This window comes from Buteo buteo, chromosome 13 (genome assembly GCF_964188355.1).
Source record: "Buteo buteo chromosome 13, bButBut1.hap1.1, whole genome shotgun sequence".
In the NCBI taxonomy this organism is placed as follows: Eukaryota; Metazoa; Chordata; class Aves; order Accipitriformes; family Accipitridae; genus Buteo; species Buteo buteo.
In genome coordinates this window covers 29,652,722-29,674,831 of record NC_134183.1, presented here as the reverse complement: position 1 = coordinate 29,674,831, position 22,110 = coordinate 29,652,722, and the positions used below count along the sequence as shown (strand labels likewise).

The following is a 22,110-nucleotide window of genomic DNA, read 5'->3' as shown; positions in this document are numbered from 1 at the left end:
GTAATTGTTAAAGATAATGCAAGTAGCAGTAAATCAGACTTTCTAATGCCTCCTGTTGCAAGATGGAGTTCTGTTGTTTGGAACTCTGTCAAAAACTTCACCTGTTCCATGCCTCACTATCTGTCTCATTATTTAGACTGTTGATCCACTAACACTTTAAACTGGAATAAGCTAGAACTGCCCCTGCTCATTTATGCTCTTCCTTTACGTTGACACAAAATATTTGAGCATCTGCTAAATTAAATGGACCACAAAGCTGACCTAACCTGGCAAAATGTTTCAGTTTTTAATCCAGATCAGTTCCCAGTCTGGTTCATTGAATGGTGATAAAAACTCTTACAATGACCCAGGGAGGCAGACAATACAGGGAAAGCAGTGATCAGCTGACAGTGGGAGGAGCACTGCTTCTTTCAGTGTCCTCCATTTATCCCTGAACCTATTCAATTAACTAAACAGAAAAATAATCAAGTCAAAGAGTGGGGCTTTTTGTTTCTCAATTAAACACAGGGTTCAACACAGCCTGCTTCAACAAAGGACAGTTCCAGAAGAGATGGGAAAGAGGAGATGAGAGCAGCCCCACAGTTACAAGACGGGGCTGGAGATGAAAGAGTGGGAAGGGTTAGAGACAAGGATGGATGGAAAGAGTAACTTTCAGTTCTGGTGACGCTTTCCTTTTATTTGCAAGAAACTTGCTTTACCATGTATCTGCCATTAAAGAACATAGAAAAGCTAATAAATACCTGCATTTTCTTTAAAATACTGTCCTTTAAAACATCACCTTAAATGAAGGCCAATCAAGGAACAACACATTTGCACTTCTGAAGCCATCTGTATATACATAACCACCTACTGCAAGAGATTCTAGAATGTTATTTCTCCCTTTTGCATCATTAATAGATTATATTCTTGTTTTGTAGGAATTTGCCAAAGATATTTCTGGTTGCCTTCAATATCTACATTTTTTGTAGGCTAAAATCCTCTTTTCTGACCAGCAATGATTCATTGAGAAGGCACACATTTGCAAAGTGGTTTGGCAGGGTGCAATAGTCTTCATGTTTTTTCTTTCAATAGAATATGAAGATTTATCATACTCTGTCCCACCATAATAATGGAAACATATGTCTTATGGTTTCACATGTTTATAAAACTTCCAGTCACATTCTTAAAATAATTGTATATGTATCACAATGTCATTCAGAAATTAAAAAAAAAAAGTTTAAAAAAATCAATGTTATGATACATGTCTCATATGGCAAATTAAAATACCTTAGTTTGCTTTCTTGTATGCTGAGACCACTTTTGATGGATGACAGAGTATCATATGTATCTTGATGTGAATGTCTTGTACCTTGGAGGAGTGTCCCTCTGTGACAACCTCTGCTATCTAAATCTTTTTGAGTATCTGGAGAGAAAGAAAAAGCTGCTAGAAATCTTTCAGTCCATTTTACAGAAGGAACTTCTAAAAGAGGAAGTACACATTAATGAAATTAATTCATTAAATTCATAGTAGTAGGGATTTAATTGTCAATTACAAAACATTATTATAATTAAATCACTTTTTCCAAGAACAGCAGAAGCAGAGTTCCAAGATGACCTTCTGATTGTTGCTCTGAAAACTTCAAGAGGCCTAAACCAGCTACCTTTTTGTTACACAAACTTGGAAACAGTTTATTTTACAATTGAAAAATGAGCCATTGCTGGATTAGGAAGAAAATTGATCTCTTAATGTTCCAGTCCAACTTCAGTTCTTAACTGGCCATGTACTTCTTATGTGTCCATGCACAGCATTCCAAGACGTAGGGCTTTTTTGTTTGTTTGTTTGGTTGGTTTGGTTTTGTTGGGTGGGGGAGTTGTGTTTTAAGCAAGGAATCAGGCTTTACTTTAACGCCATTTGCTATTGCCCTAGAATGGACCTTTTTTCAAGTTCATACCTCTTTGGAGAAACCTAGCAAGTCTCATCTGCAATTGGAGGTAAAAACTGACCTGCAGAACATTTTACTCTATAGATTGTCCTATTAGCTTTAGTGAGAGGAAAGGGTTCATGATCTGGCCCTGAGCATGAGGAAATTTTCTTCCATATTGACTGGAAGAATTTGTGTGCCTATCTCTTTTCTTCTGTTTTTGATGTTTTGGTTACATATTAGGAACTATGTTTTGATTTATTTCCTCTCACACCGTTTACTCATACCTGGTTAGCTGCCAAAGAAGTGAAATTTATGTCATATCTTTTGCTCAAAATAAAGGCAACACTGCTGTGAAACAAAGAGAAGATAAAGACAATGCTTTGGAAAACAATAGGATCTTGTTGTTTTCCTACTGCATAAGTTAACGAAAACTTTTAGGTTGTAAGTATATGTGAATTATTACACTAAGGTGCTCTGTGCTTAGAATTTTATACTTTGATGCATGAGCTTTCCCAATCACTCTGCTGTGATTTTTCAGGACCTTGTTTTAGGCTGATCAAAACTGTATCAGAACAATTAATTTTCTCATTTGCTAATCCCTTGGTGTATCAGTGAATTAGTATGGTGACTAATGCAGAAACAGGGATTAATCTCATTATTGTTACGTTGTTCTTATTACCTCATATTCTCATTTGCTAATTAACATATATGGCAGAAAGTGATAATGAGTTGAATTTCAACCAAGCCTAAGAGGTGAATACCTGCACAGCATTTTCCAAAATTACTCATAAGGTTAAAGTCCTGTTGACTTTCAGTAGGTTACTTGGCAAAATGAGATCTTAGTTCCCAAGTCACAGGAATGACTTTCAAAATTACAGCTATTACCAAATACATTCCATTTAAGTAAAATTATCTTCAATTACTTTAGCTTATACTCTTTATGTAAGCTATAACTGAATGTTGAATGTTAAGGAGCATGATGTGTGTCTCTAATGCTGGATTTAAGAAAAAATAAGTGATGTCCTTTAAATTTTCTTCTGTCTTCTCTTACAAGAAAGACCTAATTTGAATTTGAAGAAAAATTATTGTATTTCATAACAAAACCTGATTATCCTTTAAAAACCTTGACATTAAAAGTGTTTGCAATTTAGCTGTAGTATTTATCTAGAGTATGTATTTTATTACTGTGAATTTGCTTGCAGAATTTTAAATATGATGAGAATCTCATTTTACTTAGCAGCCTTTTAATGGAACTCATTCTAGATGGCAATGGTGAAATGACAACTTTGTTGCTACCACAACTAACATTAGATGATACTTCTAGAAAAAAGCACTCATGAATGAACTAATTATGTTTAAACACTTCCCTGTTACTACATGCAGTGCTTCAAGTCCAAATGAAGCCATATTGTTAAAGCAGCATTGAAGGCTCTTGTATTACTACCAAGTGTCTGGCATTCTCAAATGGACATCTTTCAGGAAATGTGAAAAATAACTGCAGTATTCCACCTTTCCAATGTAATTTCTCATAACAAAGAGGCTGTACCAGTTCCAATAGTCAAGGACAGATTCTCAGCTGGCCACAGCTGAGCTGAGACCATTCAATAGAATAAGCAATCAAAACGTAATGCCTTAGTCAAAATCCAGGTAGAGGGTAAAAATAAACAGATGGCTTTCTCAATACCCCAGAAATGCTTTTGAATTCCTCCCTCTGCACAGAAAACCATAGTGTGAGAGTGACCTCTACAGGATTCCCACAGTGCTCCATAAATACAGTCCCGGGGACTGTCTTTAAAACATTCCTTCAAATATATTTATTTGGAAATAGCATACAGGCATCAACCTACAAACTGGCACTCCCTCCAAGTAGCAGCCTGAAGTCAGTAACAACCTGAATTTACAGCTTGCAAACACACAATTAGAGTTTCTATAACATACTTGCACCAGGTTTCTAGGTATGAAAACTATGTAAGGACACACTTAAAACATTCTGTTGATTCAAAGAGGTTTCAAGAAGAATTTATGGCACATAGAATAAATACAATTTGTACCTGTTTTTCTCCTTTTATAATGGGTATTACACTGTTACTACACAAACTGTTGTCCTTTTCTGTCATCTTCTTTATAAACTGCTCCTTCTTTGTACTACTGATCTCTTTTTATACTTAAGGGCTCAGTCCATTTGACATATGTACACTTTCCATCATGCTTAAAGGAAATAAAATTATCTCATAAGTGAGAATAATCTAGACAGAGACACATGTGAATAGCAAAAAAAAAAAGTTCTTCCATATGAATTTTTATTCAGACAACTTGCTTGAAAATTGCTTGTGGCTGCTGGGGAAAATATACCAAACAAACAAACCAAACAAACCCCAGAATGTGACTAGGGCTTAGGTTATCTTTTACAATGTCTGATTGGCTAAGAAATACTAAATAAAGAGTCATTTTTGTTTAAAAAAAAAAAAAGTATGTAGGCCCTGTTGTGACTCATAAGAATCCACAACAGTCCACAGTTACTCTGTGAAAAGGTATACATTCTACCACGTGTATTAACAGGAGTGTAGTCATGCAGACTACATCCAGAAACATCAGAAATAACTAGTCTGCTTGTCATGGTTTAACCCCAGCCAGCAACTAAGCATCACGCAGCTGTTCGCTCACTTCCCCCCCCACCCAGTGGGATGGGGGAGAGAATTGGAAAAAAAAAGTAAAATTAATGGGTTGAGATAAGAACAGTTTAGTACAGCAAAAAGAAAGAAACTAATAATGATAACAATAATAAAATGACAATAATAATAGTAATAAAAGGATTGGAATATACAAAACAAGTGATGCACAATGCAATCACTCACCACTTGCCAACTGATGCCCAGTTAGTCCCTGAGCAGCAATCTCCTCAGGCCAACTCCCCCCAGTTTATATACTGGGCATGATATCACATGGTATGGAATACCCCATTGGCCACTTTGGGTCAGCTGTCCTTGCTGTGTCCCCTCATAACTTCTTGTGCCCCTCCAACCTTCTTGCTGGCTGGGCATGAGAAGCTGAAAAATCCTTGACTTAGTATAAACACTACTTAGCACCAACTGAAAACATCAGTGTGTTATCAACATTCTTCTCATCCTAACTCCAAAACATAACACTATACCAGCTACTAGAAAGAAAATTAACTCTATCCCAGCCAAAACCAGGACACTGCTCTAATCAGCATTAGCTGTATTGCCAAGTTCAGTTTCAGACAATGCATTTCAAAAAGAACATTAAACAGGTGAAGAGCATATTTTTGGTATGACTTTTATTCCTCCCTTTCAAGAGATAAATAATGTTTCTCATTCACATTTCTTCACATTTTTTACTTTTATTTTTGTATAAATTTTAGGATTACTCTCTTCAGCCATAGTTTATGAGACTGTTTAAAGAGTAAAATATTAAGCTAATCTATCTTTGTGAAATTATTTGGCATATTGGACCATGTCATATAGATGGACTGATAATCTTGATAAAGTCAATCTCTTTGTATTATATGTGGAAATAATGGGAGGTGATGCATCATTTGATGTTCAGTTTCCATTTCTACGTTCATATACACTATTTTCATACATATATATGCAGTTTCCATCTTCATGTGCACTAGATTTTGTGAAGCCATAGATTTTACTAAAACTTACATTGTGCAAACAGCTGGTCAAAGTTGACATGATACAGAGCTATAACACACAGGCTCTACTAGATTGAGCCTTAAGGAAGTACTTTGTTCTTTAGCTCTACAATCCACATGTGGATGAACATTAACCAATGAAATGGTTCAGCCAGCTCCTCATGGGAAGTGGCGCTCTGATTCTATCACTTACCACTATCAATTATACAAATGCTCCAGTGATGAATAAGCATTTAAGATTCTATAGAAAAAAATGCTATTTACCCCTGTATTTCAGGAACTTAAAGCGGAATAGAACGGTTGGAAAGCTGGAGAGAGACCTCAATCCATAACTCACCAAATGGTAATGCAAAGTAGACATCCAGTAAGATCTCATGTGAAGTTGGTGTTTTTGTGCCTTGAATCTCACTCCCATTTTTTATTACTTCAGAATGCAATGTCCACCAGGAACCTGGACCTTCCTAGGAAAAAACATTCTAAAAGTTACCTAGGTAGGATTTATAGCATTATCCACTTTTTCCTCAGTGAAGGTTCCTCTAAATCAACAGGAGTTTCTTTATGACACCAACAGGCTTAGGATCCATTCCAGATTCTTCCAACTTCTGTTTATGTAAGTAATAGTTAGGACTTCATCAAGTTTTCTCACAGGCATGGAATTCGAAAGAATAAAATATTTGCTTTACAATATAGACAAACACATGTTAAGATGGCCAGATAATTAAGATGCAAAGAAGCACGAATACTGAAAATTACTCTTATGAACTGAAATTTTCCAGTTCCCCTCTGAACTGGTGCCAAACAAGCACATTCTCACAAGACTGAAGGAATTACCACATGCTAATAACCAAGCCAAAAAAGAGCTTCTGAAGTACCGCTCCCTTATAGGTTATTTCTGAGTTATAAAGCTCAGAGCAGAGCTGCAGGGTTGAGATGAACAGGACAAATAACTAGGAAAGTTCCACAGTGGCCTAATTATAAATGAAGGCTTAGAGGGTTTGAAGAAATTAAGAAACAATCTCTACTCTTGCATCTTTCTTTGTTTAAAGTTTCAGTATTTACTGTTAAGCCACAACCTCTGTCTCAGCAAGTTGTAACTCAACAACAGCGAGGGTAGTGGAGAAAAACAACTTGCCTTGGGGCCTGAAATGGCACTTGGCAGCTGTGATACAGAGCAACTTCTAATTTAAGCAGGAATTACTTTCTTCCCCTGCTTCCATTCTCTGAGTAGAATCATTGAAATGTCAGTTCAAAGTATATATGAATACTTACTAGTTACTATAAAGGAATGGCTACAGACACCGATGGGAGACGCTGTAGAAAAAGCAAGTTTTCTGATTCTCTCTCCTTTACCTCATCATCAATTGCCTTTTTTTATTTTTTAGAAAATTTAAAGAAGGTAAAGTTAATTTTATTTGCAAAGACTAAATTCATCTTCTCTAATTCAGAGTTACTTTTTTAAAAATAGACTCCATGGACTATGTGTAGGATAGCATATTTATGAATGGGAGAATTGTGGAATATTAGAATAAGGTACCTCTTACTTCTTCCAATTTCAGACGATTTTACAGCACTTGCAGACTGCTTCAGTATTTCCACACTCCCAGAAACATTTTTTCTTTACTTTCTAGCCTATTGAGGGCAAGCATGCTCATGCTGGTAGCTAACTATGACTATGCTGGATACATGGTAACTCTTTGGATTGACTCATTTTCTCCACTCATCCTTCTCTATGCACTCACTGTTCTATTAATTTCTTCCATAGTACCACAGAGCAAATTTCTGTTTTCCTCTTTGAGACAATGGCCAATTCCATTGAGAGACAGAACAATGGTATTTTGCCCATTTTAATAGAGATTTATCCAAGGTCACACACTGAAGAGCCAAGCCAGGAACCTCAATTTGAAATTCCCTCACTCTAATCACATAAACCAAACTGTCCTTGCCTCCCTAATAATTCTTGAGTGCAGATGAACTCTAACCCACTTACTGAATTATACCTGACTCAGTACATGAGCCATTTCTCCAGGGTACATGGCTAATAGATATCCATTGTCACTTTGACAGTCACATGTGCATTATGCCTCAATATTACAGACTGAAACAAATGAGATAGAAATATACATGGATCATAAATGTCATTACAGTATTTGGGGAGGCTAAGAATGAGAAATTCATTGGAATTTACTCAGTGTTTTATATTTCCACAGAAAGTCAACTTACATCTGTTGCATATTCCACAGTTGCGAGGGGAATCCATAAAACTCCTAAAATGCTATCCCAGAGCAAGCCTTTCTTCCACAGCTCTATAATGAAGCCCTTTCCATCTGCACAGATTTCACTAAAAACAATGAATACACAAACCATTAAACTGAAAACACAGTCTCAACTGCTCAGTAATCTATCATAATAACTTGAGTTACTGACTTATAGCAGATACAGAGGTATTTTGTTTTCGGTATACTCATAAAAGGCAATATAACAGGCATGATACAAAGGTTAGACTGGACAAGACAAGTCTCATGTCTTATTGTTCAGGATTGCTTTTACAAACTGATGAGGATGGTTCTGCTGCAAACGTGGCACAGAAGTCCCAGCTGTTAGTAGCTTTATTTTGCTATAAGACTTGGCCCTATTGGATATAACCCAAGAAAAAAACAGGACCAGGAAATGTCTTTAGTTCAGCTTTAGCTTCTTCTGAGAAATTTCTGCATATGTAATCCCTCAGTTGCCTCCAAAGGACACTGGTCTCAGGACAGTCCCAAAGAACCTGCATTCTCAGGTTTCACTGTAGCTAACTTCTTAGGTGCAATGGTAGTATAACATAGTTAGCCTTTTGTCAAGCGAGTTCTTTTAGGTAAAACTGGGATCCACAAAAATGATCAGTCTTTTGAACATAAAACTCAGAGAAACATTTTCAATGAAACAGTAAGAGTTGGCAATGTCAGCTATGATGGCACACACTGTCAATCAGCATGGACTATCAGCTAAGAATGATTTATAATGACATGGGAAAAATTCCATCTTCCCTCACAAAAATCTAGAAGGAAGTGCCAGATCATTTCCTGCAGGAAACAGAACTAGTTTCTTGGTTTCATTGTAAAGGAGACCAGGTATAAAAGACATTTGGAGCTTGTTCCCTTCATTAGAATCGAGAAGTTGCACTGCACAACAAAAATCCAATGGGAAAACAGTTCTCAACTTCAAGAGTTGAAGATCCAGGCTGTATTTTAGTTCTACTTATAGGATGCATGCATTTTATTACTAGCTGGTTTTGACAAAAAAATTACCATACCACAACCTTATTTTGCAAGAATTTAAAATAAAATTCTGCCAGGCCATTTAACTCACCCATGACATTGAACTAAAATTAAGAGGTAAGTTATTTCCTCATGGAATGTCTGGCATTCCTTTATATATTTCTATAAGCAGTTACAGACCAGTTCTGTAAATATGAACAATAAAGTAGGCATTGATGTCTCTGCTGTGACTGATTGTATGTAATCTCCATTTGACTGAATTAATTTTAAGTACTAAAACTAATCTTCAACTGATTTGTGTGGTGTACCACAGTGAATTACTGTGTACTTAAAGTTACCAGGAAAATGACAAGTGAAATCTGAGAAAGGCAAAGGGTGCTACCCCTGACATGGGTACTGAACTCATCATGTTGCTCTCAAACATTATGCTGGCTGCCTCAATGTCTAATTTTCCACTGTACTCATGCACTTGAATAGATATAGTGAATTTTTGTTTTGTTCAGCTTCCCCCTTTACAAATACGTTACGGAAGACAGGCTGTGAATTCTTATCTTCCAGTATTTGTGGACCCCAACTTTAACACTGTTGCATTGATAACTGAACAGTGAAACTGTAAGTTGAAAGCTTAAACAATATGTGATTTTTAAAATGCAAGCTGGTAATTTCTGCATGTAACAGAACACGGTTTTTACAGGCAGAGATTGAGAGAGTGCCCTTAAGAAAATGAACTACAGTATGACTTTACAAAGTGTATATAAATGTATTTGTAAACGCCTATTTATAATGCCTTTTAAAAGTCTGCTGTGTTGTATAGTTGAGTAGGCAGTAGATGGAGCTACAGCAAACCCGTAACGTATTTGCAAGAAAAGCGGTTTAGTATTCTGTGGTAACATTTAAATTGCAAACTAAGAAAATAATCCTAATAAATTGCTCATTCTCACTGATGTCATGGAACACTCTCATTTACATACAATATGATTAAAAGCAAAGCATTTATACAACAGAAAAGCAAATGTATTAAATAATATTGTAACACATTACTCAGGAAAATTTAGAGGATAGGTTACACACACCCACTTTAAAATATTTTTTAATTGCCTCCTGCACTAAAGGTAACAGATAGGACAAATGCTGAAATTTAATTGATCTACTTCCTGATGTACTATTACATTGTCATCCAATTCCCACCCAATGTTTTATAGAACTATTATGTCTGGATCAGTAAAGTGCCAAAATAATCATGTTAACACAGTATTATCATACAGCAATGATTCCTCTACACTAAAACATGACAATTTTTTCTGCAAGTCAAAGCTGCAGTATAAGAATGGTATTTTAAAAGGCTAGCTATTGATTTTAATTTTCCTTAGCATTTTCAAAGACAGATACGATCCTCCTGTTTGGATAATTTAGGCTGTGGCTCTGAACAGTCTGCTAGAAAAACCTGATGACTGAGGAGTGGCAGAGCAATTAGCCCCAGATTAAGATTAGTTTAATATGGTCAGAAGTCTGAATTTTTGATGACCTGATATGTCATTACATCTAGCCATAAAATGGCATGTAAAGAAGGTATATATGTTGGCTTAACATAACAGGCCCTTCAGCCACTCAGAATATTCAGTTAAGCAAGCTAGAGTCTCCTACAGTTGTCTAAAAAATCAGTTGCACAACACCAAAAAAATTTCCAAATTCAATTAATAACTGTAGGAAAAATTTGTGATGAAAATGAAGCCCATAAGTGAGATTAAGAGCACTGTGAAATAAAATTAATTTATGTGAAATATTTATGAAGAAAAAAATTAAGAAGATTTTAGAAATGCTGCTTTTAATATAGAATACAATTAAATTGGGGGGGGGGGTATTTCAATCAAAATGTCAGTTTTGGCATATGTAGAGCCTGTCAAAAGATACAGAAACAACAGACAACCAGAAAGTATGGATAAATGTTTCAAACCAACTCATTCTTCTGACAAAATATTAAAATACTTGGATTAGAAAAAACCTCAAAGTTGTAAAAAGGATATTTTTCATAAACATAACCAAAGCCAATTAAATTTTTAATTGTGTAAAAAATATTTCAACCAACTCTAGACCTCAGGAATAAAACCTATGTTTCCACAAAGAGAATGTGTTAACAGAGAAAGATTTGTGCAGGGAGAAAGGAGGGACCAAAAATAGTAGAGATTAACATACTATCTCAGCATCTAATGAGATTACATATTGGTTTTAAATGCTTTGAAATTGACAGTTGAAAGCAGGGTTCCTCAGAATGTCAGTCAGTATATAGGTGTTTGGACCCTCCTGACAAGTAAGGTGTATACAAGGCTCTAGAGAAAAGAGGAGAACAAAGACTGAATAACAAGATGGAGAGTTGAGTGAAGTGGGCAAATGTCTGCAGACAAGTGAGAAACAGTACGGGTCAATAGTAAAGAAACCACCTAAATTGGCAGTTAAGTAGATAAATGAATGTATAAAATATGAGTCATACAGAAAGGAAAGTGAGTAAAACAAAAATCAAGTTGCATGAGGATGAATTTGAGTTCTCTTTCTTCTCATTCCTGTATTCCTAAAACATTACATGAAATTAAAGATACTGGAGACAAATGTTTTCTTCCCCTTGTTGACTGCTGGCCTTGATCTGCAATGTGGCTTGCAAAATTAACTTTTGCTCTGTTCCCTAGAGCTAGCCTGGCAACCTTTTCTCTCAGCTGGATACTTTTTCCTTGCTTTTGTAATCAGTATGTCGTCTCAGATGTTATTAATTGCTCTAGACTATCCAAATACAGCAAAGATACAACAAAAACATTTGATAAGAATTCCCTGTTACTTACAACATGAAGTCTTGTTCCCAGCTAGGTTCACTTCCCCTTCTGTCTATTGTAGTGCTTTTTAAATTTTGGACTTTTAAAACAACATAGGTTTTGAATGCATCTGAAAAAGAAATAACCAGCACATTAAAACTCACTTTATTTCTTCATAGAAGCTGGAAACGGTCAGCCCCATGGTAGTAGGGGTTTAACTCTTACTCCATGCAAAACATTCAGAGGTGTGGTTCAAATACATGGATTTGAACAAGGAAATTCTTATTAATTCTAGTGAAATTATGACAGGAAAATCTCTGCCCATCACAGGTGGGAGAGAACATAATCCTAAACATGAGTAATTATTTTAAGGATCAGCTTCCAGGCATGGCTTCTCAGATTATTTATCAATCTCCCTGAAAGATCTTGCATGAAACCAGTATGCACTCCCTTTCTGCAAATTAGGATTTTTTTTCCCTTTCAGTTGGTATGATAATATTGGTGACTGGCTAATGGGCTTTTATGTCCAACTAAGGCAAGGCCACAGACTTGTAACATAATTCAGTCTTGTCTTTGTGTGTGAATCTAGTTCTATTTATAGTTAGAGCAGCAAAATTTATTTCAGATGCAGTCCCAAATGAACTCAAACATTTTTGTAAATGTCTTTGTAAATGCACAGTATGAGTATTCATAAAATTGGACCTAATCAGCAAAATGAATAAAATAAAAGAAAAAAATTTTAAAGCTCTTGAAAATATCACTGAAAGAAAACAGGAAAAGAACGAAGGAAAAGCTCTACCCTTTAGGGCCTCACACGGGAGTCTAAGGCAGCAAAGGGCATATTATATCATCTCAGGGAATGTGGCTGTTCAGAAAAGCTTCTCAGCTTGCATGCTTCACACATCCTTCACTAGCCTCCAGCATCCTACGTAAGGATCAGCATTGACATATGGTTAAAAAAAGACTTTTTTTTTAAAAATAGAACTACTGCCAAAACATACATATGAGACGTAGCCAAGAACAGAAGTCATTTTTGAGCTGTCTCTATTACCACAGGTCAATCAACCAGTCTGAGTTGGAGGGAAGCTGTCACTGTCTACAATACACTGTTGAATAGGTTGTATCAAATTACATTACATCACAGTTAACAAAAAGTGTGAAGAAGTTAGCTCTGTACATCCTGTATGGAGATCTTATCAATTAGGACTGATGATAATATTTGACAAAAGGACTAAAGGATGTTATGTAATGGGAACTATTTTTTTCAATAAACAAAATCAACAATGATCAACGTTATCTTTTTATTTTCTATAATTCAGATGTCTTTGTTCTTACACTTGACAAAGTCAATATAGACTTAGAAGTCTGGTGATGTATTTGTGAGAAATGGTGTCAACAATGCATGATTCCTATTGCTTATTCTGTGTAACTGAGGCAAACAAAACACAAAATTTGCAAAATATTTTGTAGTTGCAAAATTTGTTTGTCGTTTGGAAGCTTGCAACTCAAGGTTTAAGAAATTTTCAAAAGAACTCTCCATTAAATCACTTGGCTGAAAAATAGCAACCTACAATATTTAACTCCAGCCATTTTGCGCACTTACATCTATATCTATGTTTAAATCAAAAATACAACAACCAACCTCCCCGTAAATTAAAACTTACCTCCTTTAAATGATGTCATAACTGACTAGATAGACACTTTTAAAGACACATTTTTAGTGGTAGTCTGTTTCATTGTTCTATTATCTTCATATTCAACTCTATAATATCTTTCCCATTTGAAAATTTTGTGTTCCTATGTATCATGCCAGGTGATCAGATTTGATCTACCTTTCCCCAGCTCCTTTTCTAGCACAAAACACAAAGAAATTTCAGACTGCCCACATTATCATTGTCTTGCCTGGAATCTTGTCATCTGTCTTTTAAAATAGCTATTTCTCCAGTAGTTCCTTGACCTCTTTAGCTCTTCTCTGGTTCTAAATGTTACCCTTCAGCACTTTACCACTAACCACCTTCTTCAGATTTCATGAGTTATGTCAAGTAAGAAAATGTAGAAACTATCTTCTAAAAAACTGCAAATATGTAACCTCCTTAAAGAATAACAGTGTCAAGACTGAACATTATTAAAATACCCCAGCAGTGGAAAGGAGCTGTAAATTTTGCTGAATGATAAGAAGCTTTGTTTTCATAAAGCCATTATTGCAGCTCCCAACCCTTTGGCTGTCAAAAGTGGAGGCACCTAGTGCAACTTCTTGTGAAAAGAAAAAGGGCAGGCTATCCCCTCAGTCTTATCTTCAGCTTTCAACCTAAAACAGAGCACAGCAGCTTCATGGCAGCTTACACAAAGTAGTAAATTAACCACAGGCGAATCCCAGTGTTTTGAGAAAAATGCAGGTATCTCAATAGTGCTCTCAGTTACCACCTACATAATTTTTCTGCCCAAGAAAACACAGCCAATTATCAGAGAATACACCATTCGAACTTTCTTGCCAATACTTATGGCATTAACAAGCCTTCAACAGCATTCAAAGGAAAATTAAAATTACCTAACTTTTATCAACTAATTGTTTGATAATCATCATCTTTAAATTATCATGTCTTTTGAGTACCAACAAAATACAAGATTTGCTGAACCCTGCAGAACATTTTTCTGATTGCATTAGGATTTCAGCGAAAGAAAGATGATTCTTCAGTCTATACTTCATATACATACTTCACAGCCTACTGTGAAGAATGACTTCTTCACAGAGAGTTAGAAGAATCATGTTCCCAGAAAGCAGTTTAACCTGTGCTAGCTCAAGTTACCTTTCTTTAATCCAGAGAAGTTCAAACGATTTGCAGAGGTTGCTTAAATGTATTAGCCAAACATCTACTGGCAAATTTTGCTGCATTGATTAGGTTCTATACCTGCTTCTCCTGAGAACTAGCAATTAGAAAGATCTTGAAGGCCTTACATTTATAGTCTACCTATGTGTGAGAAATCTCTGGCTGAGTTTGGACTTTTCCACTCTGGCTAAATCTTGGTCCTGGAGGAAGACTTACAGAGTCCTGGCAGCTTGATTTTGCTCATGTTTATTGCCTAGGACCTATACCTGATCTCTATGACCACCCATCAGTATCCCTCATCTGTATTTCCTCACTGGGAAAATTCAGACACCATTTCCTCCCTGCCCTGGTGAAGCTAAAATACTGCACTCCCTTTATATAAAAAAATAGTTTCTCTTAACTGATGACCCATTTAAGTCATCAAATTATGTAAAAATTCTTTTTAGTGGAAATATCCTTTAAATACCACTAGTTTGAGAGACAGTAATGATTAATAACTGAAAATTACAGATTGTCCAAGGCCACAATTTTGTTTGTTAATTTGCTCTTTAAAATATATGTATATTTTTTAATTCTTTCTTCATTTGTTTTGTACTGAACTGTTGATGAAACGCATGCAAGTAGTCCCAGGCTTAAATGATTCTTTAGTGTGATACTCACATGCATGGCCAAGAAATAAAAATGTAAAGCAGAAATTAGAAGGGAAATCAGACTTACCAGCTGCTTTATCCAGCCTTCCTTTTTTCACTATTAAAAAGAAAAGATTATATTCAGATAATATCTTAACAATACTTGCCAATAAATTGTATGAAAAAAAATAATATAAGGGATTTTTGTAGTATAAAGAACCTCAATCAAAAATGAAAACAAGTACTCTTAAAAAAATGTAAGCACCATTGTGGCAAGACAATATGATTACTCAGAATTCTTTGGGAAAGAAAACATATGGAAAATCTTTGCAGCTTACAGAGACTTAGTAAATACATGGATACAACACAAAAGGCAGAATGGAGACCAGGTGACCAGGAAGGGTAGTATACTATCCATCACCTCATAATGCTAGTTCAAAATTCTTCTCAATAATAGTCACTGAAGGCTCACAGACTTCAAATAATCTAAAGCAGCTTCTATCATCTCACAAAGAATCCTTTATTACATTGTATATACTCTGCCTATTAGAAAAGACATACTGCAGTAAACATCTTACCAATTAAAAATTGAACATTTCAAATCCTGACTTTGTTCAACAGCATTAAGTTCCACACTACGGTATCACTTCCATTAATGAAAAATGCCCTGAAACTAATAAGATTATGATTCAGATAGTCATCATAATTCTGAAAATCTAACCTGGTCATCATTTTGTATCAAGTGTCTGACTAAAGATCATTGAATTTAGACTTTTAAACAATATAATTAAATATTCTTTAGATTTTCCTGCCTTATCAAGGCATGTAAGACAGTTCAGTTTGAATGAAACATCACTGCAGTCCTACAAAAATTAAACGTGCTCTAAGAAAATACTTATGCATATCATGTATTTCACTACTGTACTTAGAACCTAGTAATTGCCAATAAAACAAAATGTTGAGTCCACAACTTTACAGTGCAAATGTTCCCAAAAGCTTACCATTGTTTTCCGATTCCCTTCCCACTTGCCTAACTTCACCTACCTCCCTTCTCCTTATTCTTGCTTTCATCTATCCCTAAACATCCCTAAGTATTCTATGGAATTGCATCATATTTGCAGAATGTCTATCTGACAGCCTGAATAATTCCATCATGTCTCCCACTGAGAAATATTTCACTTTCAACCCAAATGGGGAGAGGCCAAACTGTCGCTGAGCCACAAGCAGAGTTCAAACACTGAAGCAGTTCAACTGCACTGCAACAGTGTAGAATTTACACACTGCACTTACTTGACTTCCCTTGAAGGAAGAACTGCAAGAAATATTCCCATTGACTTAAATGAGCAATCCACATCTGCAGTCTCTGAAGTTGCTTTTTATAGCCACCTCCTAAATATTTGTCATATTAGTGGAGGAGCTTGCGTGATAAGAAAACCTACCTTTTACAGAGAGAAGTTCCATTCCAGTAGAAAAATACTTTAAAGAACATAAATTGAAATTAAGTTTTCTTTACAAATGGGAAAAAATTAGCTTGACTTGAAGACTAAATTACTCTTTTCCTCCTGCTTCCTCACTGCAAGTGTGTTTCACTTTTCCTGCATGCTCCTCCCATGTTTCACGTGGAGGAAAGCCAGCTAATTGATGGAGCAGTGAAAGACCAATGACAAATTCTTTCTCTCTATATACACATTCTGAGATGGAAGAGGAAAGGAGAAATATTACAACTGTTTCCTCACCCTCATTTCCTCAAATTCTATCTGCTGTATGCAGCTGTCTCTAGTCTAAACACATTTCTGAATGCCATCCTTGCCAGCAATAACAAACTCAGTGCAACTATTTTATGAAGAATGTACTTTGGGAGTTCTTAAACTTTATCACTTGCAAAGCATCTGAAGTGGAATACAGAAGGTTTAATTTTTAAATTATTTTTTTTTTAAACACAGATTCACAATAGTCAGAACTCTTACTATATTAGCTATAGCTAAGCATAAGTAGGCTTGATTTTCTGAAATGAAGTGTGAGTGCATATTGCACAAAAAGACAAACTGGATTTTAACATACTTCATGAATTTCTAATTCTATTGCAGCACTTTGTTGGATAGTAAATAGTCTCATGCAATATTAAAATATTTTACAACAATACTCAAACCACTGAGATAATTATAAAAACTGGTGTTTACGACTATTTGTTTAGAATAATATTGGGGTTTATTTTTTTGGTTTTTAATTATGATTAATAATATATATATTTCCACAGACAGGTAATATTTTACTTTTTCAATTTTTCAGTCTCCATCATACTATAATTGTAGCCTTTGGTTTCAGGTCTTAAATTCAGGTAGGGGAGTGTCTTTGGAGCAGAGGGGAGCGCGTATGTCTTCTGAGTTCAGGAGTGGCTGTCTGCAGTTCCAAGAAACTAAGTCTGGATGATGGCCGCACCTCAAAGGACAGCTGAGACTGTTTAGCCTGGATAAGAGAAAGTTTGGGGACGCGGGGTGGGTTTATCAATGTTTATAAATACTTCATGGGAGGGTGTAAACAAGACTGAGCCTTCTCGTTGCCTAATAACAGGAGAAGAGGCAATCGGTACAAATTGAAACTCAAAGTTTCATCTAAACATAAGAAAACTTGTTTTTAGTGTGAGGGTAGTTTAACACTGAAACAGGTTGTCCAGAGAGGATGTGGAATCATTGCCCTTGGAGATACTAAAAACCTGACTGGACACAATCTGGGGCAACCAGACCTGTTGCTGACCCTGTTTTTAAGCAGGAATGTTAGACTAGATGATCTTGAGAGGTTCCTTCCTTGTGATCCTGTGCTAGCCCGCAAAGATCAAAAATACATTGTGTCACATTGAAGAAAATTTGGTGCAGGATTTCATGAAAGTCTACAGTCATTCTGTGTAATGTGTAGTCTTGATTCCCCCTCCCACCACCATAGAAGTGCATAGTACTTATGTTATTTTAGGATCATGCTACTATGTCATAACGTGAAGCTGTTAACATTACTTTTTTGTCTTGTGTTTTAGGTTAATATATTTGCATATCTCTCTTATGAATTCTATTTATTGTGAACAACTCTTCCACAGCAGTTCAATAGTCTTAGAGCCAGGCTTCCACCTTATGCAAGCAATGGAGTTCCACTGAAGTTAACAGAGTTAGTCTGGTACACCCTCACTGAGAATCTGATCCCAAGTGTGCATTCGGGGCAAATGAAAAAATAAAAAATATTTACTTGGAACAAAAAATAGAGTTCATAGTAAGCCTTAGCATGAGTCAGTTACACAGCTGCATCTCTGTATCTTTCTGAAACTGCAAACTTGCCTCCTCTTCCTTTCTTCCACGCATCTTCTCAGCTATCAGGGCCCTTCATGTGGAATACTGATTTTCTCCTTGAATCCTTGGGTTCCAGCAGCAACAGCAGTCATTGTGGTTCATTTACTGTACTGTGATGTCATGACTGTTTATTACATATGCAAGTGGGTAAGTTGTTATGACTTTATGGTAGGAAATATGCAGAAAATACTTGAACATAGGCAGAAGGTCATGTGGACTGGGAACTGAGCATGTGCAAATGCTCTTTCATTTGGAAAAAGCATGTATTATATTTAACAAAACAATAATGAAAAGCACTGAGCTATAACAAGCTGTCAAGATGGTGTTTGGCTAAACGGCCTACGAGTAGAAGCTGCAGTACAACTGCATGTTTCACTAACTGATAGTTTCAGTACCTCAAGTAATTACCCTATTACTTAGTCATGCCTTCCCCAATGTTTTTCCTTTCCCGTATTACCACTTCTTATTTAATGCCTGATATTACATTTCAGTCCTATGAGTTGACTTCAATTAAAAGGTCCCTACATTGCAGATGTACATGCAGAATCAAGAATTTGGAAAGACATTGAAAAAAGAAACAAAAGGAATTGTATACATTGCATTTTTATCTAAACCATATCAAAACTGTTGATACTTTCACTCCACTCTATTCAATAGAGGAGGATAATTAGGTACAATGCTGTTATTAAGGATGTGTCACCTGATATTTGAAACTGTTGAGTGATCTGCTTCCAAAAGATGTATGTAATTATTTTTCAACCCAAATTCTCAACTGATACAAGGAGGATAGGATTCATTTCATCTGTGAGCTTACATTTCTTTTAGTGAGAATCTGCTTTTTTTTTTTTACTTCTCTTTCTTTATACGTATTTATAAAGCGCATATTAGCAAACTGAAGCCTGCCAGGATCTTTCAGTTAATTCATCAAAAGCAAGGGTATTTCAGTCTGATGGTTTACCTACTTGGCATTAAAACTACATATTGTTCTTCTCAGGAAGTTCCTCCTCTACAGGATACTTGTAATGCAACAACTATGGTCATGAACTCATAGATTTTAATATAATGAGTTGCAATAGGAAAACAAGGAACAGAGTACATTTGGATACTGATTGCAAAAACATGTGGAAGATAACCTCTCAACTTTCACAGGTAAATGAAAACACAGCCTGTTGCTGTTTTAAGATATCTTAGTTACAGAAGAGAAAATTAAAAAATAAACTTGGTGGGGAAAAAAATAGCCAAATTTCAATTGATATTACAAATATAGAGAGTAGGAGCAGTTTCCTTGCATCCCCTACATTTCTATCTGTGAACATTACGAAGCCATCTTTTCTTGGCTACTTTTATGCTGACCCTTGTGTATTTTTAAAGAACTTTTGGCCTTGGAACACCAACATTTTAACTATCTTTCTTTTGAAATTCTCCCCTTGAGAAGAAAGAGAATTTGCTCCTTTGCAAATTAATATAGTGAGTGAAATTTTCAGCTGATCAACATTCATCAGCATCTCCTTACACTAGCACATGAAGAAATATGCCAGTCACCTCAAAAGACTAGGAGATAAACTGTTTTTTTGCCTTCCCCTTGAAGTCAATCATTGGCTTAAAGTGAGAGCTAGTGGAAGAATAAGATTTTTGTCTATATTATCGGAAAAAATTACGCACTTTTTAGATAAAATTCAAACAGCTATATTATCATTATTGTGATCATAATAACAGAGAAAGCTGAAACCAGTGAGAAGGAATTCATCCAGGAAAGCAAGAAAAAAAAGCAGTTTTTCCAGCCAGTTCATTTCTACCTTTCAGAAATATAGATTTTGCATCCCCAGGTGTATACTATAATTTTCAGTAGACTCCATAAGTGATAAAAGATAGAAATAATGAACTCTGTAACAAAATATGCTATCAAGAGATACATCATCAAAGTGACAGGATAAGTAGAAAATCAATCAGCTGATTTCTAACCCTGAGAAACTATGAGCAATATTGAAGATAGGAACTACAAATTAGATCAGTTTTCTTTGCCTCCAAAAGATAGGCACAACTATGGCTAGGGATAATAGGTGATGCGTTCTGGGCTTCACAAGAATCACCTTGATAAACGAGTTCGATGCACTCCATTTACCCTTTTCCAACAGGAAACAAAGGAAGGGCCCTCCTCCAAAATCTGTTATTAACCACCAAATACATAGATACAAATTTTGTTGAAATACCTATTTGTTATTAATGCCCCAAACTGTAGTGAAAAGTCAAGCCACAGCAATAAAAAAATCCTGAAGTTTTAACACAGAGAAAAATACAAAAACTTGTCATAGATTCATATTCCACCTGTCATATTTGTGACGGTCACAGGAGCTAGTAGGTTATTAGACTAAAAATAGACTTATCTCACAGGTTTTTTTCTTATTATATTACAGAAAAGTGGTATTTCAACTATAAATAAGTGCCACAAATTTCTAAGTTTTGAATAATTGAATACCTGGAGTTAAGGAGAAAACTGTCATTTTAAATTTGGTCCTAAGCTTTAGAAAAAATAGATTATTCAGTCCAGATTAACCTTAAGTTTTTTTGTGTAGATTTTGCATGTCACTTCACATCTCTCCTTCCTTGACTCTAATTTCATAAAGACTGAAAAAAATATCACTTACCTGTCTTATGAAAATAGTGTTGGGATTAACATCTGCAGGGTGCTTTGGGATCTTCTCATTAAGAATGCTATGAAGAGAAATGGTTTTACTATTTTACATAAATAGAAACCAAATATGTACAAAGCAGTCATTGTACCACTACTGGGAAGAGGATCACATACTTCTGATTATGGTCCTTAAGTTTGGGTACTATTCTGTCCCTCCTGTGACCTCTGCCTTTTCAATGATGGAGTCATTTGGACCACTGAAGTCACATGCCCCAGAAAGCATGTCCCCTTTCTATAGCAAGACAGATCAGAACAAGCTACCTCAGTGCAAAGAAATATCAATCGCAAAAAAAAAAAGTATTTTCTTTTTAGAATCTACTTTAAGTTAACCAAGATTTTCTAAAGTTTTTATGTTGTTGTTAGAAGCTCTGCTCATTGGTATGATTTCTGTAAAATTTCTTGCTGCCACACAAAAATTAATCTGTACTCATTATAATTACGGAGAAATAAGTTTCAGAAGAAACTTAGCTCATCAGAGGCCCAATCAAACATTTCTACTAAGTAACTGATTGTTAAAAGCGCAGGTTTGTTCCCTATGAAAGGAAATGTTTTCCAGTCTCTTGCATCTCTGTTCCACATGTTCTTAGGTAGTTTTAGGTGCCTTCTTGACTACTTTTATTTTACATTTAGAGACACCTAGTGGCTTGAGTCTGATTTGCTCTGGAAAACAGCAATGATTTCTCATTTCTGAATGAACTTCGGATGTTTTCAGATCTCATTTATTTCTTAAAAAACAGCACAGTAAACATTTGACTTTACAAGGAAAAAAGTACTAAAACACAGAATTGTATTTCATAGTACACATGAGAAGTTTGAGATGACAAAATATTTTCTCCCTTTTTTTCTTGATATAAATATACACCTGAAGAATAAACACATCTACTACTTCTTTTTTTTAAATTACTATAGAAAATGTACCTTGATTTTTTTTTCTTCAGAACATTCTAGTTTTATTCATCTTATGCACCAAATTTGTTACTTTGGCCTCTGTATCTCTTCCTAA

The 22,110-nt window shown here is 35.5% G+C and overlaps 1 protein-coding gene across 1 annotated transcript in view; it reads right to left on the bottom strand.

Moving 5' to 3' along the window:
• Nucleotides 1-16,761, bottom strand: part of LOC142039097 (protein unc-13 homolog A-like) — a 37,445-nt gene extending 20,684 nt beyond the window's left edge. Inside the window, exons 1-6 of the mRNA XM_075045304.1 lie at nucleotides 16,520-16,761; nucleotides 15,169-15,198; nucleotides 11,654-11,753; nucleotides 7,786-7,903; nucleotides 5,903-6,026; nucleotides 1,267-1,402 (exon numbers count right to left, since the gene is read on the bottom strand). Coding sequence (XP_074901405.1) covers nucleotides 1,267-1,402; nucleotides 5,903-6,026; nucleotides 7,786-7,903; nucleotides 11,654-11,753; nucleotides 15,169-15,198; nucleotides 16,520-16,541 — 530 coding nt within the window. The 5' untranslated portion in view covers nucleotides 16,542-16,761. The remainder of the gene's footprint in view (nucleotides 1-1,266; nucleotides 1,403-5,902; nucleotides 6,027-7,785; nucleotides 7,904-11,653; nucleotides 11,754-15,168; nucleotides 15,199-16,519) is intronic.
• Nucleotides 16,762-22,110: the final 5,349 nt, after the last annotated feature.